Below are 20,811 nucleotides of genomic sequence, written 5' to 3'. Positions count from 1 at the left end.
TTATTTCCTTGTGTTAAATGAAATGTTTTGCTATTATTTCAAAGACACACGTAGCCTTTCAGATTCTAATAACTCTAATATTGTACTTAACATTATGTAGTTGACATTGTGTGAAAGCAAAAATATTTACTAAAAAAATCATTATAGGAAACGTATAACCTAGAGAGAATCAATAGCAACGTTGAGTTCTTAACACATTCCTTGTCATCATCTGACATAAGCTCTCTTACGTATAGAGACAAGTTAACAAAGTATGTATAGCTCTATGTATATCTTTAATAAGGCTACCCCTAGCAATTTAGACACTTTGTGAAAACAAAAATATTTACTAAAAAATCATTATAGGAAACATATAACTTAGAGAGAATCAATGGCAACATTGAGTTCTCAACACATTCCTCGTCATCATTTGACATAAGCTCTCTTCTGTATAGAAACAAGTTAACAAAGTATGTACAACTCCATGTATGTCTTTAATAAGGCTACCCCTAGCAATACATGAAGACATGACAATCAAAGATCCATTAAAAGCAATAGTACTTGAAGATTCACATTTCTCTTGTAATATTGGATGCCCCACAAAAGAACACTTATCATGCATGATAGAAGTAACTTACTTCAAGACATGAACCTCAAAGCCTTATCATATTGTATTGATTCGATGGGATTCCCACTTTTATGAAGGTTGCTACTCATTTTTGACAAAATTTGTAGCGACTTGGTACGCCATCTTGGTGCTAACCCATCAAACTACTACAATCGGAAAAAGGAAAGGTTTGCATATGGGCCTCTATAAAATTAGGTTAAGGGCAAAGGATCTAATTTATGACAATGCAACACTCAGGGTCCACAGTGTATATGGTATTTAGATGCTACTAAATGGAATTTTGATATAGATCATGGAGAAGAAACCTCTACAATGTTTTGCATTTTAAGATGCACTCTTACTCAAAAGGGCTAGATGGATAAGATGAGAGGTGACAAGACAATGTTGAAGGCTCCAACATTCTGAAATAGACTGAAAAATATGTTGCATGCAGTAACACAAAAACGAAACAAACAGATGCATCATCGCGGATGTAAAGCCCATTATGAAAAATAAATTAAGTGCACTTGGTAGACGGGAGCATGTTGGGTCCCCACATTAAGCAATAAAATACCCGGAGAAAGTTTCCAACATTCTAGATACTACCATTAGTCCTGATATAGTTTACCTGCAGAAAGGATTTTCATGTTGGAACCACTTCAACATGCGACCCTGAAGACTAAAAATCAAATCTCAAACCTTCACCCAATCCTCATTTTTGCAGCCCCACCACCGTACACGGACTGTCTTCATGCATAGTTCTTAGAGCTCACATAAGAGACCTTGGACCTAGTCAACCACATGCAAATCACTGTATGCAATTGGCTGTACAATTGTAGATCGCAGAGATGACAACAACACAATCAATAGGTTTGTGCATGATCTTAGTTCTTATATTTAGTGGTAAAAGTATCATGGTATGTACAAAGAACACATGCTTTATTTTCAGATAATCATAAATTGAAAAGACACAGATAAAAGATACGTATGCTTCCATGTAGTGCCAAAGTAGCATAGATTACATCCTGAAGCTCAAACAGACACAGAGAAGGAAAGAAAGAAAGAAAGAAAGTTTATTAACGTCCATAGGAGACCACCAGGTCTATGGGACAACAAAAACCAGCTTTCAAGGGGGGCACAGGGCAGCTCCCAAGGAGAAAGAAAGAAAGAAAGAAAGTGTATTATTGTCCACTAAAGGCCAAAATGGGCCCATGGGACATCAAGAACTCTGCATACAAGATAGCACAAAATCAACGTGCCACAAAGAAGAGGCATCGTCGAATATCATCTAAGTGCTACACAATACAATGCAAGTGAAAGTACATAATGTCAAATCTGAGAGAGAGAGAGAGAGAGAGAGAGAGAGAGAGAGAGAGAGAGAAAACGATTATGCTGCAGTCAGCAATTCTGGAATTGGTAATTTGTGCACGGATTCTTGTCCAGGAAACTGCCCAATGTCATGCCCATTAACCTTTGAAAACTGTTTGTCCAAGCCAATATTAAAGTCTTCAGGATTTGACCCTTCAGCCGTACAAAACTTAGAAATCTGCAAAAACGTAGATACTTATGCATCAACATCAGTTGCTCCAGTCATTTTCTTCAAGGCATAACAACACAAGGAAAGTGCACACATGGATTTCCTTTTTCATGAAGAAAAATGTTCTTGTTAACACAATTGGGTGTGATTATCTAATACAGTCAATTAAACAAGCAGTAAACATATAAAATATACAAAGGAGAATTGAAATGGGAATTATAATATCAGCAATTTAACGAGTACTTCAGTACCACACTAAAAAAACTAATGGTGCAGCACCTCTGTAATACTAAAATTTCTCCAACTTTCTTGTAATAAGGTGACAAGTATTTTCTCCCAGAAAATAAAGAGCAGATGAGCAATGACAGGAAGCACAACTCCACCCAAGCATGAAAACGAAAATGGAAAAATCAGTTAGATGCACTGTCGGGTTGTCCACTGCCAAAGCAGCTGGTGCTGAGGAGGATGATTTGTAGGAATGGCTGGAAACTGATGATCATAGGGGCTTGTGGGCCTTAGGTGGAGCCGTTGAATACCGACTATCTTTTCTGTAAAGATGAACCACCTAGTCAAGGGATTTAGGAGTTCGAAAGTGAACATTGGTCAGGTAGACCCCATGACAACCAGGCTGACTGATTGGTAGTAGGTCTGTCTTTTAGATACGAGTCTAAGGTAACACAAATGAATACTATGGTAATCGTCACTGTGATGACTTTAGGGTTCGGATTAGTGATTGAACTGGCATTGGACAGTTGGTAAGTCCAAAGACCCCCTCTGCAATGTGCTCAATGATGTCGAGTGCAAGTGGATGGCTGGGAAATATGCTCCAAAAAGAGATGAAGCACAGCCGATGGGTTTGCATGAAAAGTAGCCAACCATAGGCTGAGGTGAATAAATGAATCTGGAGGTAAACAGACTGATGCTATAACCTGGTTCCTAGTTGAAACCTCAAAAAACCTCTACCTTCCGTGAAATGAATGATTTTGGCATTAATGTGAAGCTTGGCCTTCAGCTGATCAAAGATCTCCAGGGTTTGGCAAACATTGTCCATATATAATGGTGACGGTGGCAGCTAGTGCCTCACCGTGTCTCTAGACTGCTCAGCATCTAAAGGGATCTAGAAATCCCTTTATCATGGTTCTCCAATGGCGTAGAGAGCTGGAGGAGATGAAACCCACATTGCTTAAGTTGCGGTATAATGATGCCACTCTATATATAAGGGGCATATATAGTAGTGCCTCACGTTCTCTCTGGACTGCTCAACACTGAAGCAATGTAGATATCCCCGATATCATCAAGGGTGCACCAGGCTGGACATGAACGAAGCCTCCATTGCTGACCTCCAGGTAGAACGATGCCTTTCTTTAGAAACACAAAGGACACTGGATGCCTGGCTTATACCAAGAGTTACCTTCACTCAAAGAGATAATCTGAACAGTATTGGTATCAATTCTCCACTCTCTAGGTTGTCGATAAGTCCTTAGTTGCTTAATTTTTGTACGAGGAGAAGTAAACGAACATGTCCTGGATACGACTAGGGATGACCGGGCTGATTTATGTTGAGCAACTTTCCAAGAAGACTAGAAGGTGGGCACAAGCACAATGCTAAGAATGCAATTTGCCAGATCTGAGGCCAAAGGCCTGATGATAGCAAACACGTGACCCATGGCAAGACTGCCAAGTGCAATCGACCAAGGAGGAATGCTGTGTGGCAAGACCACTCTAAGGTCAGACAAAGTTGGCCATGTAGCTTGTCAGCTATTCCAAATTGGGTTGGCTGCAAGTCTAATAGTACTTCCCTTTAATAATGGATTGCATATCCCTTTATTTCATCCATTCCTCTCCATTCATCTTGGAAGGACTTGGTGTGGCTACTACTCTTAGTAGGTACATCCTAGCTTGGGAGAGCACTCTACACTTAGCATGTTTGGGGCATCATCCTGTATTGGAAGAGATTACATCTAAACTCGAGAAATTTATGATGTCCACGGCATAACGTAGGGAATTCAATACAAAAACCGACCATGCTTTTCTCTCCCCCATGCAAAAACACAAGTTTGAAGATTGTGGCCATTTCTCCTCCCATTACATATTGTCACACCATGTGTGGTGCATAGCTCTAATATGTATACCATCAAGCCATATGTGGTATGTAGCTCTAATAATGCCGTCCTATATATGGTGTCTTATCCCTCGACACAATTGACAAGATGCATGTCCTTCAATGTGGTACAAGCACCAGAAGGTCCCTCCAAAGGAGAACTTCACCTGCTTTAGAGAAATGATTTTGATTGGTAAAGATCAAGATACGACTAGGGGCACTTTTTCCCTTTATAATGTTTATTCCCCCTAAGCACAATTAGTGGTTGAGTTAGTCACCAAACATGTTTTGACCCTAGTTAGGGCCCATCATAGGGTTTTGTCTCCATGACTATCTAGTATATACCTTGATCAAACTAGAGTATGTCCAATCTTACAAATTAGAATTTGTATAGGCACAAGAACAAAGGAAAGAAGGGAGTTTGTAAGCGATTTTAGCCAAAAAATGACTACCTAGTGTAGTTTCTTTTTTTTTTAAATGCTAAAAAAGAGATCTCTTAAGTATGAAAGAACCTTGGAGAGCAAAGCTTAGTGGAGAACTACATCATGCGAGGCATGATAAAATAAAACCAAATGGCAAAATCAAGCTCCTATAACAAAGGCCACAAAATAACCAAGGTTGAGGCTGATAGTGCCAGCTCAACCTTGTAGGGGCTTTCGAGAAGAATGGGGAGCTGCTCCACTCCCTCGAGAAAACATTTCTCTTGGTAGAGGCTGCTCGTGAAGACCCCTGCATAGTCCCCCAAATGGCTACCAAATTATGTACTTCGTTCATCCAGTTACTAGCTAATGTGTGTGTAGGGTGGACCTAGGAACCATCCAAAGCCTCTGTACATCTGGATCTCCAAATATGTCACTCTGATATGCTCGCCAGAATCTCCCACGAAGTATCCATAGATGCATGCCCACGTCTATACAAAGAGCCAGGAACCTCATCCAGAGAACATGACTTAACCAAATGCTATCAAATCAAAAGAGCCCAAGAAGAGTCATGTCTCTCGTAGAACACCTGAGGCCCCAAGAGAGAGAGAGCTACCGAGAGAGCCCTAGGTCGTGAAGAAGAGGAAGGCGTAACGGTGCTCAATAGTCTAGCGATCCCCTTCCAAATGATTCTTGCATGTCTACAATCCCATAGGCAATACTGAATAGACTCATCAATAGAGAGGCAATGAGAACATGTGGAATCTGCCCTGAACCTCGACCTCCACCGATTCACAAGAATCCCTTCATGGATTAAAAGCCAAAAGAAAATAGTATTTTTAAAATTCCCGTGGGATTTCTATAGCCTCTTCGAAAAGGCTTTCTATAGATCAGCAGAAATCCAAAAATTCTCCGAATGATGAGCTCTGGTGGGCTTCCAGCCTAGTGTGGTTTCTCATTGCGTGCTGCTGCAATCTCAATACAGCTTGCATGTTCCTTCTCCCCTTGCGCTCCCGCTTCCATTTTTTTCACATTTGGTATCAAAGCAGGTTGCTTCTTGCCTCGCTACACTTCTATGACGAAGACCTCACAGAAAGTCTTCAGTTTGTTGTCTAGAGCTGGGCGACCACTCCTACAGGTTTTCCAGGGCAGGCCTATTTCTAGGATCTCTCCTTGACTCGGAGACACATTTTACACAACATAGTGCAGTTTCAATCTCATGATAGTCACTCATGAGGTTGAAAACCGTAAACTCCATCACACATAGCAGGGACTAGCTACTATGACATCCCCATTGACGTCATCAGCACCCAACAGTGGGTGTAGACCATAGTATAAAAATATGCTCTCACATATACAAATCCATACACCCACACATACTTGAGCATCCATTTATACAAAGTCTTTGTACTGAGTTTCTGTTGGCACTTCGGAGGTGAAGGGCAGACTTAGCCATGATGAAGGCTACCACTAAAGGAGAAGGCTAATAAAAAAGTAGTCCAAAATCTCTTCATTCAAACTACAACTGCCCAGATACCACATGATGTTTTTAGTGTGCTTGCCCAGGAGGATAAGTTGGATTACACCAAGTATTCTCTTTGGAGCTTCATGGTTAGAAATCTTTTGGTCGCCAAGGGACTCTAGGAATTTGTCACTGGTGATGATGATTATTCCACTTCTATTGCCTGTTATGCTCAAGTCGAGGTAACATGACCTCGGAAGGGTCAGTCGGCATTTTCCTTTAAAGGATCAATGTTTGTATTATATTTGTTTGGGCTTCATGTAAATGATCAAAAAGGAATAAAGGTCAAGGTCCTTGGTGAGGGTGACATGGCACTAGACTAGGTGGATCTAAGGCTACGGGACTTTAATGCATTAAATGTGCCTAGGGGCAAATGTTTTAAAGACATCCCAAGAGAGGGGTAAATAATGCATTAAGGAAGGACCCTACAATTGTGACATGTGGCATACTAGATTCATCTAGGGAGTTTTGGGACTCGTTGGGAATAAGCAAGCATGAGCTTTTACGTAATTAGATCTATCCGTGAGCTTGCTACCAACGAGGTTGGCTGGGAGGAGAAACCAAGTGCCGGTGCCCGTGATTCCACGAAAGGAAGGCAGAAATCAGTTCGTAATATTTCATTTGGTATCAAAGCTCAGAATATCTGGGTAGCGTGGATGAACGAGTTGCGTACGAAAGGGTAACAAGTAGAATTGCCAGGAGTTGGAAATCTGGCCCTTCAGATTTGCGTTACGTATTAGGAGCAGTGCAGCTACTGCAGGTGATGGCGCAACTGTGGGGTCTCGAACGACATCACCGTTGCAGGAGAGTAGGAGCGCATACGGCTGCAGGCTTATAATCTGGCATCATGCAAGCAGAACGGGTGGTTACCTTTAGGACTCCATGACATCGCGGGAAGGGACGAGTTGTCGCAGGAGCGTAGGGTTCACGTAGCCAAGTGACAGAAGGCAGACGAAAGTTTTAGACACCCGCTGGTTTACGGTTAGCTTAGGGCCAAGGAACTGTGGCTCATGATACTTACGTTACGTGGAGGTCCTTCGACACGATAAGCGATGCTAGGTGAAAGACCTGCAAACGTGGTAAACAATCACGTTAATTTTTGAGGTGGTTATGAGGCGCGGGATTTCTTGGCTGAAGTTGACAGACGAAATTCATATTGAACCCAATAGAGAGGTCACCTAGTCGGTGGTTACAAAGAGAGTTGGTTCTTCTGGTTTGTTGTTCCTTGGTTGGTCACGGCTGGCTACGGAGGTCGTGACCTTGGTGTGAGGACCTGGCTTCTCGTTAGGATCCATCTATTGTTCGAAGTACCTGCAGGGAGATCTCCGTTGACTGAAATTGAAAGAGCAATCTGATCAAGGGGCTATCTATCGAGTTTTTTAAAGTTCTGAAAATTTTAAGTTTTTTTCAGGTTACAGTTTTTGGTATTTGCAGTCAGTTTAAAATTTGCAGTTATTTCCCTAGCATAGGGAAAAGTATTCGTGGTTTGCAGCTTGGTATATGTTGGGATAGCTGTTGTCTCGAGTATTTGAAGTTTACAGCTGTAAAGTTGGAAGTTGGACTTTCGATTTGTAATTACAGTTTTAAGCGGTGTTTTATTTATTATTTATTTAAAAAAAAAAAAAACACCCATTGACCTAAATGGAAGTAGAAGAAGCTTCCATGATGGATCCCGTAGAGTTGGGAGTCCGGCCGACCCCGCAGGTGTCGCGCCCAGCAGGTCATACACTGTCTGGCAAAATTGCAATGTTAGAGGATGCCTTGCAACAGATTTTGGCACAGCAGTTACAAACAAATGTGGGGCAGTCTGAACTCAGAAAAATGGTGCATAGTATGTTTGCTAGACCATCTCGTGATTTCCGATATCATTGACACCTGGTTACACAAATGGGACGAGGCATTCGCCATTTGTGAAATCAGGAATGATATGAAGAAAATCCGCGAGGCCACCCATATGTTTAATGAGGCAGCAGATAGGTGCTGGATAAAATAGCAGAAAGATGGAGTAGCATCCACTCCCTGGGAGGGGTTTAAAAAGAAATTTAGAAAACACTTCCTACCTCCTGATGAAGCATCCCGAGCTTGGGATCAGTACCGAAACCTTCGTCAGAGAAATTTATCAGTGGCAGAATACACTGATAAGTTTAGAGAGAGTGTAATGAAGGTTGATGAACCCCTACCTCATTCAATCCAAGTAAAAGATTTTATCTTTGGATTGAATGATCGGATAAAGATGGAAGTTTGGGCTAAGTATGCGAACACGCTAGATGGAGCAATTGCCATAGCCCTGAACTATGAAGATGCAAAAGGGAACAGACCAAGTGGGTTTGTGCAGGTTGGGACTCAGTATGGGTACCTGAAGAAAACTGGGTTTAAGAAGAATGAGGCAAGATGAGTTATGAGGCCATGGAGTTGGCCAGACACACAATTTGTCGTGAAATATGTTGATGACAAAACTCACAGTGCACAAGTTTAAATGGGACACTATAATTCCTAATGAGTTGGAGGAGTGGATTACAATGCTAGAAGATTCCTTCTGCTTCTATCCCATACTTGATGAGGAGCATATCATCTTTGCCTGCATGCATATGTAAGATTATGCCCATACTTGGTTGCGCTACATAAGAGATCCCCGCATAGATCCACCATATGGGAGCAGTTTAAGAGTTTATGGTCACCACTTTTGTTTTCTTGCTCATCCTAGAGCAATATTTGGCTGATTTTTATGCATTGACAGAGATTGGTACAGTTCAGAAGTATCCGCAGTAGATTTGTAGACTTTCCCTTCGTGTACATAGCATATTGGCCTCACAGTCTAGTGGTCAAGCTAAGCAGGCGAAACCACTTGAGACTCCAAAATCAAGTACCACCATTGGAATGAAAAGAAAAGTCCAATGGCAGCCCGGGCTTGGTCGAAGTCCTCTTTAATCCCAGAGCAAAGGAAAAAAGCGAGGAGAGAAGGCTTGTGTTTTGGTTGCCTTCAGCCTCATCAGTGCAAAGATTGTCCACAGAACAAAGATCGTCGGATGGCTGAGATGATGGTCTCAGAATGCGACGTGGAAATGGAGGGAAGTCCCAGAGCAGAACAGATGCAGCTTCAACTAGCGTGATCTTCTCAAAGGTCAGTACCTTTTTTGTTATGTGTGTCTGTTGCCAAGTTAGTAACTAGAGCACCTGATAACATCCTGTCAAAGCCCGCAGCAACGGGGTATACAGCCTTTAGTGATACGAAGTTAATTAAGATGAAAGGGCAAGTAGCTAATCATCAGGTCATTGTGTTGTTTGACTCAGCGTCAACACACAATGTAATTAGCTCCAAGCTCGTAAAGAGGCTGAAACTAAAAACCAGCCCATCTGACTATGCATTGGCAGATGGAAGTTCAACTGAAGTATGGGACCAAAGGGTTACCCAGTTGGAGCTTCGAATTCAGGACTATGCTGAGAAGCTTGATTTTGAAATGACTAAGCCTGCTCATGCAGACATAGCCCTGGGTAAGGCTTGGCATTCTAGGAAGAATCCAGCCATAGATTGAAAAAAGCACATTTATCAATTCAAGATGAATGATGTGCTGTATGTCTTATGAGGTGAGAGGGATATACCTCAAGGACCGTTGATTTCCGTGATGGAAATCTGAAAAGCTCAAGAAGAGTTTTTGTTTCTTTGTACGGCATCGGTAGAGCCAATTGATGAGTCTTCGGCTAGCACTGATGTTGCTCAAAATGGAGAGATGGCCAAGCTGGCTGATCAAATAACAGAGGAGTTCTCTGATTGTTTTAGGGATGAGCTACCTGTTGGGGATAAAGGCACAATGTGCTATTCCTTGTATAAGTGGTACTTATACTGCCACGTCATCACCTTATCTATTCTTTGTATACAAGGCAATAAGGGAAGTCACACAATAGACTTTTTGCTTCCCACAAAACTTGTGCTCTCTCCTTCCACTCTCTCTCTCTCTCTTGCTTCCGCTCTTTGTTCCCATCAATTGGTATCAGAGCCAGGTTACCCACCAGCTCCTCCTCGTTCCCTAGCCTCCCCTTGCACGGTGTGACCTTTCCATTGCGGGAAGTCACTTGTTCTTGCTGCCCACGCAGTCCAGCCTCTCTCCCTCGCTGCCCCCAGCTGTTTCGTGGAGTTTCATCGCGGGAATCACTTCTATTCTCGTGCTCCTAGCTGGAGACACCTTTTGGGTGAGTGTACTTGCTGTTTTTCAGCATTTTTGACTGGTTTTTGGGCTGTAGCAAGCGAAATACAGCGAGAAAGTGGTCAAGGACACTTTCCAGTTGGAGCTCTTGGTATTGCTACACCTCCTACAGAAGGGCAACTTCATTTGTAGTACTTTACATTAGATCCGGTGCAGTTTAAGCAGGGCGACACCTTTCAGCCACACAGGAGTTGAATTTCACCTATCTTTATGGGGTTTTTTCTCCAATCTTTTGCACTAAAAGTGGTCGCCTACTCCTGGAGAGGAATCCTGCCAAGTTTGGTTGGATTCTGCTTGACCGTTGCGAAGCTCTTGCTGATTCTCAGTTTCCAGCCACAGGGCAAGTTGCAGATTTGTGGATTTCGCACATTTTACTGCTGTTTTGACATCATAAAAGTGGTCGCCTACTTGAAGGGACACTGTCTGCCAAGTTTGGTTGACTTTCGCCTTCGTGGTGCTGAGATATCATCACTTTTAGGGTTCAGCCTGTCAAAAAGTGACACGTGGCAGTGGATAAGGCAGAGAAATTTGGGGCTTTTGCAATTTTATGCATTGGAAGGCTTGCTCTTGCACATTGAAGCAAGAAATTTTCTGTTTGGGACACATTGGAAGGGGGAATCTCAAAGAATTTAAAAATATTCCAAGAATATTCCTCGAGCTCGATCCCAGAGGTTATGCCTTTGTGAAACAGTGCTTGGAGCACTTGGATGCATTGACATTGTTGCAAAAGTGGTGCTGATTTGCTTTATGCTTGGATTGTGCACATTTGTGGTGGTCAAAGTTTGACTTTTGACCTCAAAAATTGGGGCTTTTGGTGCACAAGTGCTCAGCAACTCTTTGTGACACTGGAATAGTATCTTGGATGTCAATTTGGATGCTTTTATGTTGAGAAAAACAAGAATACTGTTTGCTGCAGTTTTATGACTGTTTTGATTGTCATTTTGGGACAGTTTCTCTGAGTTTTGGATGCCTCTATCTCTGTCACAAGTTGGGACAGATTTTTGAGTGAGTTGCACTCAGTCTTGCAGGCATATTTGACTCAGTTTTGGAGTCATAGTGGTGCAGGAAATTTATTACAGTTTTGGGACTATTTATGCATTCAAAGGTGGAAGGTATATTGGCTGCAAGTTCTCTCCTGTAGAGAACAAATTTTGGTTGCTATTTTATTTGGCTTTTGCTGTTTTTTATTTGCTCAGACATGGCTTCAAGTGGGAGTGAAGGTGGTTCACTTCTTAACATCAAGAAGTTAGAAGGAGCACACAACTTTGCCATTTGGCAAAAGCAGTGCTACAATGTGCTTCTTCAAAAGCACCAAGCCCGTCCTATCAAGGAAAAGGGGGTGAAGCCAAAAATAATGTCTGATGATGATTGGGAAAGTGTTGATGAATTGGCACGTTCCACAATTATGCTTTCTATTTCAGATGTGCTCTTGTTCAATGTTGAGAATGAGGACACTGCATGGGATATGTGGAGAAGGTTGGAAGATTTGTATGCTCAACAAAGTGCAGCAAGCAAGGTTTATTGGCTCAAGAAGCTCATGGATCTCAGGATGAAGGAGGGCATGACTATGAGTGTGCACCTAAATGAGTTTAACTCTATCATCAAGCAGTTAGCAAATCAGAAATTTAACATTGATGATGAATTTAAAGCAACTTTCTTGCTTTGTACTCTTCCTGAGAGTTGGGATATTTTCAGGACAGCTTTGAGCAATTCAAATCCTATTCTTGTGTATGCAGATGTTGAGAGCCAGCTCCTCATGAAGGAGATGAATAGGAAGAATAATGCTTCAAGTAAGTCTTCCACTGCCCTTAACACAAGGGGAAGACCTCAGCATAGAGGTAATGACAGCCAAAGGAACAAATCCCGCAGTAAGTCACGTCCTAAGAAGGACATTGAGTGCTTTCATTGTGGAAAGAAGGGACACATGAAGAAAGATTGCTTTAAGTTGAAAAAGGAGCAAAAGAAGGGCAGCAACAACAATCAGGATGCCAAAAATGATAAAGGCAAGCAACATGCAGAGAGCAGTAACAGTGGTGTGAAGTTTGAAGAGATAAATGCAGTCACTCATGAGAGTGAGGATGACATTCTTTTTGTTTCATCACTTGATGCACATGCTTTGATCACTGATGATGATAGTGATATGACCACTTGGATCATTGATTCGGGTGCTTCTTTCCATGTGACACCACACACGGAGTGGTTTTGCTCATATAATGGTGGTTCACAGGGTGTTGTGCATCTTGGAAACAATTATGCATGCTCTATTGAAGGGATTGGAGATGTGAAACTTGTATTTGTTGATGGCAAACATTTTATGCTACATGATGTTAGGCATGTGCCAAAGCTTAAAAAGAACTTGGTTAGTACTGGTCAATTGGATGATCAAGGCTACTACATTGTGTTTGGTGATAGTAGGTGGAAGATAACCAAGGGAGCCAGAGTCATTGCAAAGGGGTATAAGTGTGATACTTTGTATGCTTTGCATGTTTCTGATGTAAAGAATCATGTGGTTGCCGTAACTGAGGTGCCAAAGGTTTCATTGTGGCATGGCCGGTTAGGACACATGAGTGTTAAAGGAATGCAAGCACTGTCTCAATTGGGTTATTTACCGTCTCTGAAAAATTTTCAGAATTTAAGCATTGTGAGCATTGCATTTTTGGTAAGCATACACAGTCACCACATAAAGTGACATTGCAACAAATTTTGACACCCTTAGATTTGGTACATAGTGATGTATGTCAAATGCCTCAGTTGTCTATGGGTGGTCATGAATACTTTGTTACATTTATAGATGATGCCACAAGGAAAGTGTGGGTCTATTTCATCAAGAGGAAGGATGAAGTTTTTAATGCATTTCAAAAGTTTGTTGCCTTGGTTGAAAATCAGACAAGCAAGAAGTTGAAATGCTTACGCTCTGATAATGGAGAAGAATATGTCTCCAAAATATTTCAGGAATTTTGTGACAAAAAGGGGATAAAGAGGGAATTCACAAGCCCTCATAATCCTCAACAGAATGGAGTTGCAGAGCGAACAAATCGGACTATTCAAGATAGAGTCCGTAGTATGCTGTCTCATGCTGCCTTACCCTATGGTTTTTGGGCAGAGGCTGTTCGAACAGCCATTCATGTCATCAATAGGTCACCAAATAAGCGGTTGGATGGTAAAGTACCTGAGGAACAGTGGTATGGCAAGCCACCCTCATATAAACACTTGAGAGTGTTTGGCTGTGATGCGTATGTGCACGTACGAAAAGATCAGCGCAACAAACTCCAACCAATGTCAAACAGATGCATCTTTATTGGATATGGTGATAGTGGTGAAATGGGGTATAGATTGTGGGATCCCGTTGGAAGGAAGATTATACGCAGCAATGACGTGATTTTTCATAAGGAAAGCATGCACAGGCAGCCCTCACAAAAATCAGAAAATAAGAAGGTTGTCTTTGAAGAAATCATTGTGAATAGACAGCAAAATATGCCCAATAATACGCAGCAAGGTGCTGCTGCAAATGTCCCTAATGCACAGGGAATAGAGGCTGAGAATCAGCCTAATCAAATTGCCTTTGATATGCCACAGATAGAGCCACACCTTGGTGATGTAGCACAACCAGAAGAGGTGGTACAACCACATAATATGGCTGATATGCAGGCTGAACAGCCAGCCAATCAAGATGTTTGGGTAAGGAGATCCACCAGAGTATCCAAACCTCCTGATAGGTTTGTTCCAGGACAGAACTATGTGGCTGATTTTGTCATGTTGACAGATTGTGGTGAGCCTTCATGCTATCAGGAAGCAATGAGAAGGCATGATAAGAGAAAGTGGGAGAAGGCCATGCATTCAGAAATGGATTCTCTTATCAAAGATAAGACATGGGATTTGGTGAAACTACCAACTGGAAAGAATGCCTTACCATGCAAATGGGTCTATAAGATCAAGGTCACTCCTAATGCTAAGAACAAATACAAGGCAAGATTGGTTGCCAAGGGGTTCAAGCAACAGAAGGGCATTGACTTTGATGAAATCTTTTCCCCTGTGGTGAAAATGACAACATTGAGGGCTGTTTTGGCATTGGTTGCACATGAGGACATGGACTTGTGTCAGATGGATGTCAAAACTGCGTTTCTTCATGGTGATCTTCATGAGGAAATTTTTATGGTACAGCCAGAAGGGTTTGTCAGTGAAGGCAAAGAAAAGTTGGTATGCAAGCTGAAAAAGAGCTTATATGGGTTGAAGCAAGCTCCAAGGGAGTGGTACTTCAAATTCCATACTTTCATGCAATCTCAGGGGTTTAGGAGAAGTGATGTTGATCACTGTCTCTATACCAAGAAAGCAAAGGATGGTAGCCTTATTTTGCTCATCATTTATGTTGATGACATGCTTATTGCAAGCAAATCTCGGTATGAGATTGATGCACTGAAAATGGGATTGCATAAGACCTTTGATATGAAGGATCTTGGTGATGCAAATCACATCTTAGGGATGCGTATCATACGGGACAGAAATCAGAAATTGCTCTATTTGTCTCAGAAGGAATACATTGGCAAGGTTTTGCAGCGTTTCAATATGGAGGGAGGAAAGATTCTTAATACTCCATTACCTCCATATGTGAAACTCAGTCAAAAAGACAGCCCACAGTCAGATGATGAGAGGGCTGAAATGGCCAAGACTCCTTATGCATCCGCGGTTGGTAGTCTCATGTATGCAATGGTGGCTACACGTCCAGATATTGCCTTTGCAGTGGGAGTTGTCAGTAGATACATGGCAACACCTGGCAAGAAGCATTGGGAAGCCGTGAAAGGTATCATGAGATATCTTAAGGGCATAATGCATGTGTGCATTTGCTTTGGGAAGAAAGACTTGGTTCTTCATGGGTTCACAGACTCAGATTTTGCAGGATGTGTAGACCAAAGAAAGTCTACTACAGGATATGTTTTCACCTTAGGTGGTGTGCTATTTCATGGATCTCTCGGCTGCAAAAATGCATTGCTTTATCTACCACAGAGGCAGAGTATGTTGCAGCCACAGAGGCGTGCAAAGAATCCATATGGTTATCTCATCTAGTGGGAGATATTGGTTTATCAGGAGAGGTTCCTATTTTGCATTGTGATAGTCAGAGTGCTTAGCACGGAATCCTGTGTTTCATGCCAAAACGAAACACATTGAGGTGAAATATCATTTTATCAGACAGGTACTTGAGGATAAGCGCATTCGGCTTGTCAAAGTGCACACTCATGACAATCCTGCAGATCTTTTGACCAAGAGTCTTAACCCGCAACGCTTTGCACATTGCAAAGTACAGATGGGTGTTGGCTGAGTTTCTCATGTTGAGATTCTCTTGTATTTTGTGTATATGTTTTTATGTACACTTCTTCCTCCTTTTTGGGCACATTGCCTTTAAGTGGGAGATTGTTGGGGATAAAGGCACAATGTGCTATTCCTTGTATAAGTGGTACTTATACTGCCACGTCATCACCTTATCTATTCTTTGTATAAAAGGCAATAAGGGAAGTCACACAATAGAATTTTTGCTTCCCACAAAACTTGTGCTCTCTCCTTCCACTCTCTCTCTCCCTCTTGCTTCCGCTCTTTGTTCCCATCACTACCTTATGGGTTACCTCTAGAGCGGAATGTTCAGCATAAGATTGAACTAATCTCGGGAGCAGAACCTGTAAATAGACCTCCCTATAGGTTGAGTTTTACTGAAGAGGCGGAGGTGCGAAGACAACTGGAAGAATACCTCAAGTTGGGACAAATTCAACCAAGTTTTTCACCTTTTGCTTCGCCAGTGATATTAAAGAAGAAGAAAGATGATACTTTTCATCTCTGTATAGATTACAGAGCATTGAATAATATCACTAGTAAGCATAGGTATCCGATGGCTCGGATCGATGATTTGCTAGATGCATTACATGGGGCCGTAATTTTCAGTAAGATAGATCTTAAGTGTGGCTACCATCAGATCCATATTAGAGCCGAGGATGTGCATAAAACCGCTTTTAGAAGCAGGTTTGGACATTATGAGTTTTTGGTAATACCCTTTGGACTTACCAATGCTCCAGCTTCCTTCGTCATGCTTATGAATGATTTACTACGTCCGTATATCGGAAAGTTTGTAGTATACTTTATTGATGATATTCTTGTATTCAGTAAGAGTATTATTGAGCATTATGAACACTTAAGAATAGTGTTCAGTACTTTGAGGAAAGCCAGTCTTTATGTAAATAAAAAGAAAACTATACTGTGTATGGTAAGACTTGAAGATTTAGGATTCATAATTACTCCTGAGGGGGTATAAATGGATCCAAAGAAAGTGGCTGCGATACTGACTTGGCCAATCCCTCAAAGTCTGACCGCTTTGCGATCATTCTTGGGATTTGTCCAATTTTATCGAAGGCATATCAAAGGATATTCCGAAATAGTATCGCCATTGACTGATCTGACCTCAGACAAAGTATCTTTTATATGGGGACAGAATCAACAGGAAAGTTTTAACACCATAAAACAAGCTGTGGTCTTAGGACCGGTATTAAAAATAGTTGATTCCCAGAAACCATTTTTCCTTGAAACCGATGCAAGTGGCATTGTGGTAGGAGCAGTTCTCCTTCAAGAGGGAAGGCCAGTAGCCTTTGAAAGCAAGAAGCTTTCTCCCTCTCAACGAAATTGGCCAACTCATGAATTAGAGTTGTATGCTGTTGTCCATGCTTTGAAAACATGGAGACATTATTTATATGAATGAGAGTTTTATGTGGATGTTGATCATGATACTCTAAAACATTTTTGTAAACAACCTGACTTGAGAGGCCGCCAAGCTAGGTGGGCAGAACTCATGCAGGAGTTTAATTTCACGATTCGGTACCGAAGAGGGAAGGATAATAAAGTTGCTGATGCGTTGTCACGCATTATACATAACATGAGTTTCACGGTGTTAGAGAGTGCTCTAATGACCGAGATTAGAGAAACTCAAAAGGAGGACGAGTTCGTCCAGAGCCTTTAGCCTAAGACTCATGTGTTCAAGCCAGGGGAAAAGGATGACCTGGCATCCAGAAGAGGCCAAACTTATGCAAGATATGCCATAAGGGATGGTATGCTGAAAAGAAATGGCAAGGTAGTAGTACCTAATCAAAATGATCTCAGGCAGAGAGTCATTCGACAATGCCATGATAGCCCATGTGCGGGATATCCAGGAGTCGAGAAGACATGATCTCGTGAAGCGAGATTTCTTTTGGCCAAAGATGAAAAAGCATATTCATGAATATGTGACACGTTGTTTTTCGTGTTAGGTAAGTAAGGCAGAGCGGGTGAAGCCACCCTGACTTTTACAACCCTTGAACATACCACTAAGCAAGTGGGAGAGCATTTCCATAGACTTTATTGTAGGGCTGCTGATACGCTCTATTTACTACTCTCTTGGATTCGTCGATTCACGGACAAGGCAAAATCACAGGCGATGGCATCGTAATTTTCCTCCCAGCCACTCTCATGGATTGCATGCCTCCACACAAAGATATGTAATTACATTCCTTCATGCCTATCCACAAGCCCACAATTCCCTAGATGGTTTCCTTTGGCCACATGTCATCATTTTAGACCTTTAGCTTGATACACCATTTACCCCTCTCTTGGGGCACAATAAAAACATTTGCCCCTTGGCATTCTCACACATTTAGGTGCACCTAGGCTTGAGCACTCAGAACCACCTAGTCGATGCCGATACACCCTCACCTAGGACCTTGGCAGTTACTTCCCTTGACCATTTTATTTACGCACATAAAATATTACAAAAGTCGGTCATCTAAGGGAAAATGCCCACCGATCTTTCCGCATACTCTCCTGCAGTCAAAGACTTAGAGTGCGAAGGAACTCAGAGAAAAACTTTTTCTCCTTCCTTAAATTCTCTAGCGGATCGATTTTCATCCGCATACGCCTTGGCTCTATCCATAGCTTGGCGGATGTTAGCTCTCGCAAGTGCTAGCATCTCCCGCATCTGAACCACAAAGTTCGCGGCACTAGGCACATTCTGAGGTATTCCAACTATTGTTGGATTCGCTAGCCTATAACCATAGTTCAGTTCAAACGCACTGAACCCTGTAGAGGAATGTTTTCTATCATTGTAGGCAAACTCTAACAATGGCAACCACTTGTCTCATGTATGTTGCCTGAATGACACATATGCTCTAAGCATGTCCTCTAAAATTTGGTTGATTCTTTCTTCTGACCATCCATTTCTGGATGATCCTCACTACTCATTCCCAACTCAATCCTTAGTATTTCAAATACCGTAGTCCAAAAATGACCGGTAAATTTGACATCTCTGTCTGACACTATGGATTTGGGTAATCCATGCAGACGAAATATATGTCTAATAAACAAATCCGCCACTTGCGGGGCACTAACAGATTCTCTAATTGGAATGAAGTGAGCCATCTTGATAAGACGATCAACCACCACAAGGATAGAATCATATCCACCTTGTGTCGTAGGCAGCCCTACAATAAAGTCCATGGAAATGCTCTCCCACTTACTTAGTGGTATCTCCAAGGGTTGTAAAAGTCCGGGTGGCTTCACCCGCTCTGCCTTACTTACCTGACATGAAAAACGTGTCACATATTCATGAATATGCTTTTTCATCTTTGGCCAAAAGAAATCTCGCTTCACGAGATCATATGTCTTCTCGACTCCTGAATGTCCCGCACAGGGGCTATCATGGCATTGCTGAATGACTCTGCCTGAGATCATTCTGATTAGGTACTACTACCTTGCCATTTCTTTTCAGCATACCATCCCTTATGCCATACTTGCATAAGTTTGGTCTTTTTTGGATGCTAGGTCATCCTTTTCCCCGGGTTTGAACACGAGCCTTAGGCCATAGACTCTGGACGAACTCGTCCATCTTTTGAGTTTCTCTAATCTCGGCCATTAGAGCACTCTCTAACACCATGAAACTCATGTTATGCATAATGCATGACAAAGCATCAGCAACTTTATTATCTTTTCCTCTTCGGTACCGAATCGTCAAATTAAACTCCTGCATGAGTTCTGCCCACCTAGCTTAGCGGCCTCTCAAGTCAGGTTGTTTACAAAAATGTTTCAGAGTATCATGATCAACATCCACATAAAACTCTGATCCATACAAATAATGTCTCCATGTTTTCAAAGCATGGACAATAGCATACAACTCTAATTCATGAGTTGGCCAATTTCTTTGAGAGGGAGAAAGCTTCTTGCTTTTAAAGGCTACTGGCCTTCCCTCTTGAAGGAGAACTGCTCCTACTGCAATGCCACTTGCATCGGTTTCCAGGAACAACGGTTTCTGGGGATCAACTATTTTTAACACCAGTCCTGTGACCACAGCTTGTTTTATGGTGTTAAAACTTTCCTCTTGATTCTGTCCCCATATAAACGGTACTTTATCTGAGGTTAGATCAATCAATGGCGATATCCTTTGATATGCCTTCGATAAAATTGGACAAATCCCAAGAATGATCACAAAGCGGTCAAACTCTGAGGGATTGGCCAAGTCAGTATCGCAGCCACTTTCTTTGGATCCATTTCTATCCCCTCTGGAGTAATTATGAATCCTAAATATTCAAGTCTAACCATACACAGTATAGTTTTCTTTTTATTTACATAAAGACTGGCTTTCCTCAAAGTACTGAACACTATTCATGACGAATATAGCTGGAGCATTGGTAAGTCCAAAGGGCATTACCAAAAACTCATAATGACTAAACCTGCTTCTAAAAGCGGTTTTATGCACATCGTCGGCTCTAATACGGATCTGATGGTAGCCACACTTAGATCTATCTTACTAAAAACTATGGCCCCATGTAATGCATCTAGCAAATCATCGATCCGAGCCATCGGATACCTGTGCTTAATAGTGATATTATTCAATGCTCTGTAATCTATACAGGGGCGAAAAGTATCATCTTTCTTCCTCTTTAATATCACTGGGAAGCAAAAGGTGCAAAACTGGGTTGAATCTGTCCCAGCTTGAGGTATTCTTCTAGTTGTCTTCGCATCTCAGCTTCTTCTGTAAAGCTTAATCTATAGGGAGGTCTATTTATAGGTTTTGCCCCCGGGATAAGCTCAATTTTATGCTGAACATTCCGCTCTGGAGGTAACCCATAAGGTAACTCATCCCTAAAACAATCAGAGAACTTCTCCGATATCTCTTTAGCTAACTCGGCCATTTCCCCATCTTGGGTAGCCTTAGTGCTAGCCGATGCATCATCAATCGACTCTACCGATGCTATACACAGACACAGAAACTCTTTCGGAGTCTTCCGAATTTCCATGGCTGAAATCAATGGTCCTCGAGGTAAATCCTTTTCACCTCGCAAAACATATTCTACCCCGTTCATCTTGAACTGGTAAATATGCTTTTTCTAATCAATGGCTGGATTTTTCCAAAAATGCCAAGCCATGCAATTCAAAGTCCAGC

The 20,811-nt window shown here is 41.9% G+C and overlaps 1 protein-coding gene across 1 annotated transcript in view; it reads right to left on the bottom strand.

Moving 5' to 3' along the window:
• Positions 1 to 1,484: 1,484 nt before the first annotated feature.
• LOC147889756 (FAD/NAD(P)-binding oxidoreductase family protein) overlaps positions 1,485 to 20,811 on the bottom strand; it is a 62,760-nt gene continuing 43,433 nt past the window's right edge. Inside the window, exons 8-9 of the mRNA XM_087391309.1 lie at positions 1,934 to 2,132; positions 1,485 to 1,744 (exon numbers count right to left, since the gene is read on the bottom strand). Of these exons, the coding sequence (XP_087247435.1) occupies positions 1,974 to 2,132 (159 nt within the window). The 3' untranslated portion in view covers positions 1,485 to 1,744; positions 1,934 to 1,973. The remainder of the gene's footprint in view (positions 1,745 to 1,933; positions 2,133 to 20,811) is intronic.

This window comes from Dipteris shenzhenensis, chromosome 20, assembly GCF_047967505.1.
Source record: "Dipteris shenzhenensis isolate YYH24624 ecotype China chromosome 20, Dip_SZ_1.0, whole genome shotgun sequence".
In the NCBI taxonomy this organism is placed as follows: Eukaryota; Viridiplantae; Streptophyta; class Polypodiopsida; order Gleicheniales; family Dipteridaceae; genus Dipteris; species Dipteris shenzhenensis.
Note: the sequence above shows the minus strand (reverse complement) of the source record. Positions and strands in the feature narration are given on the sequence as shown.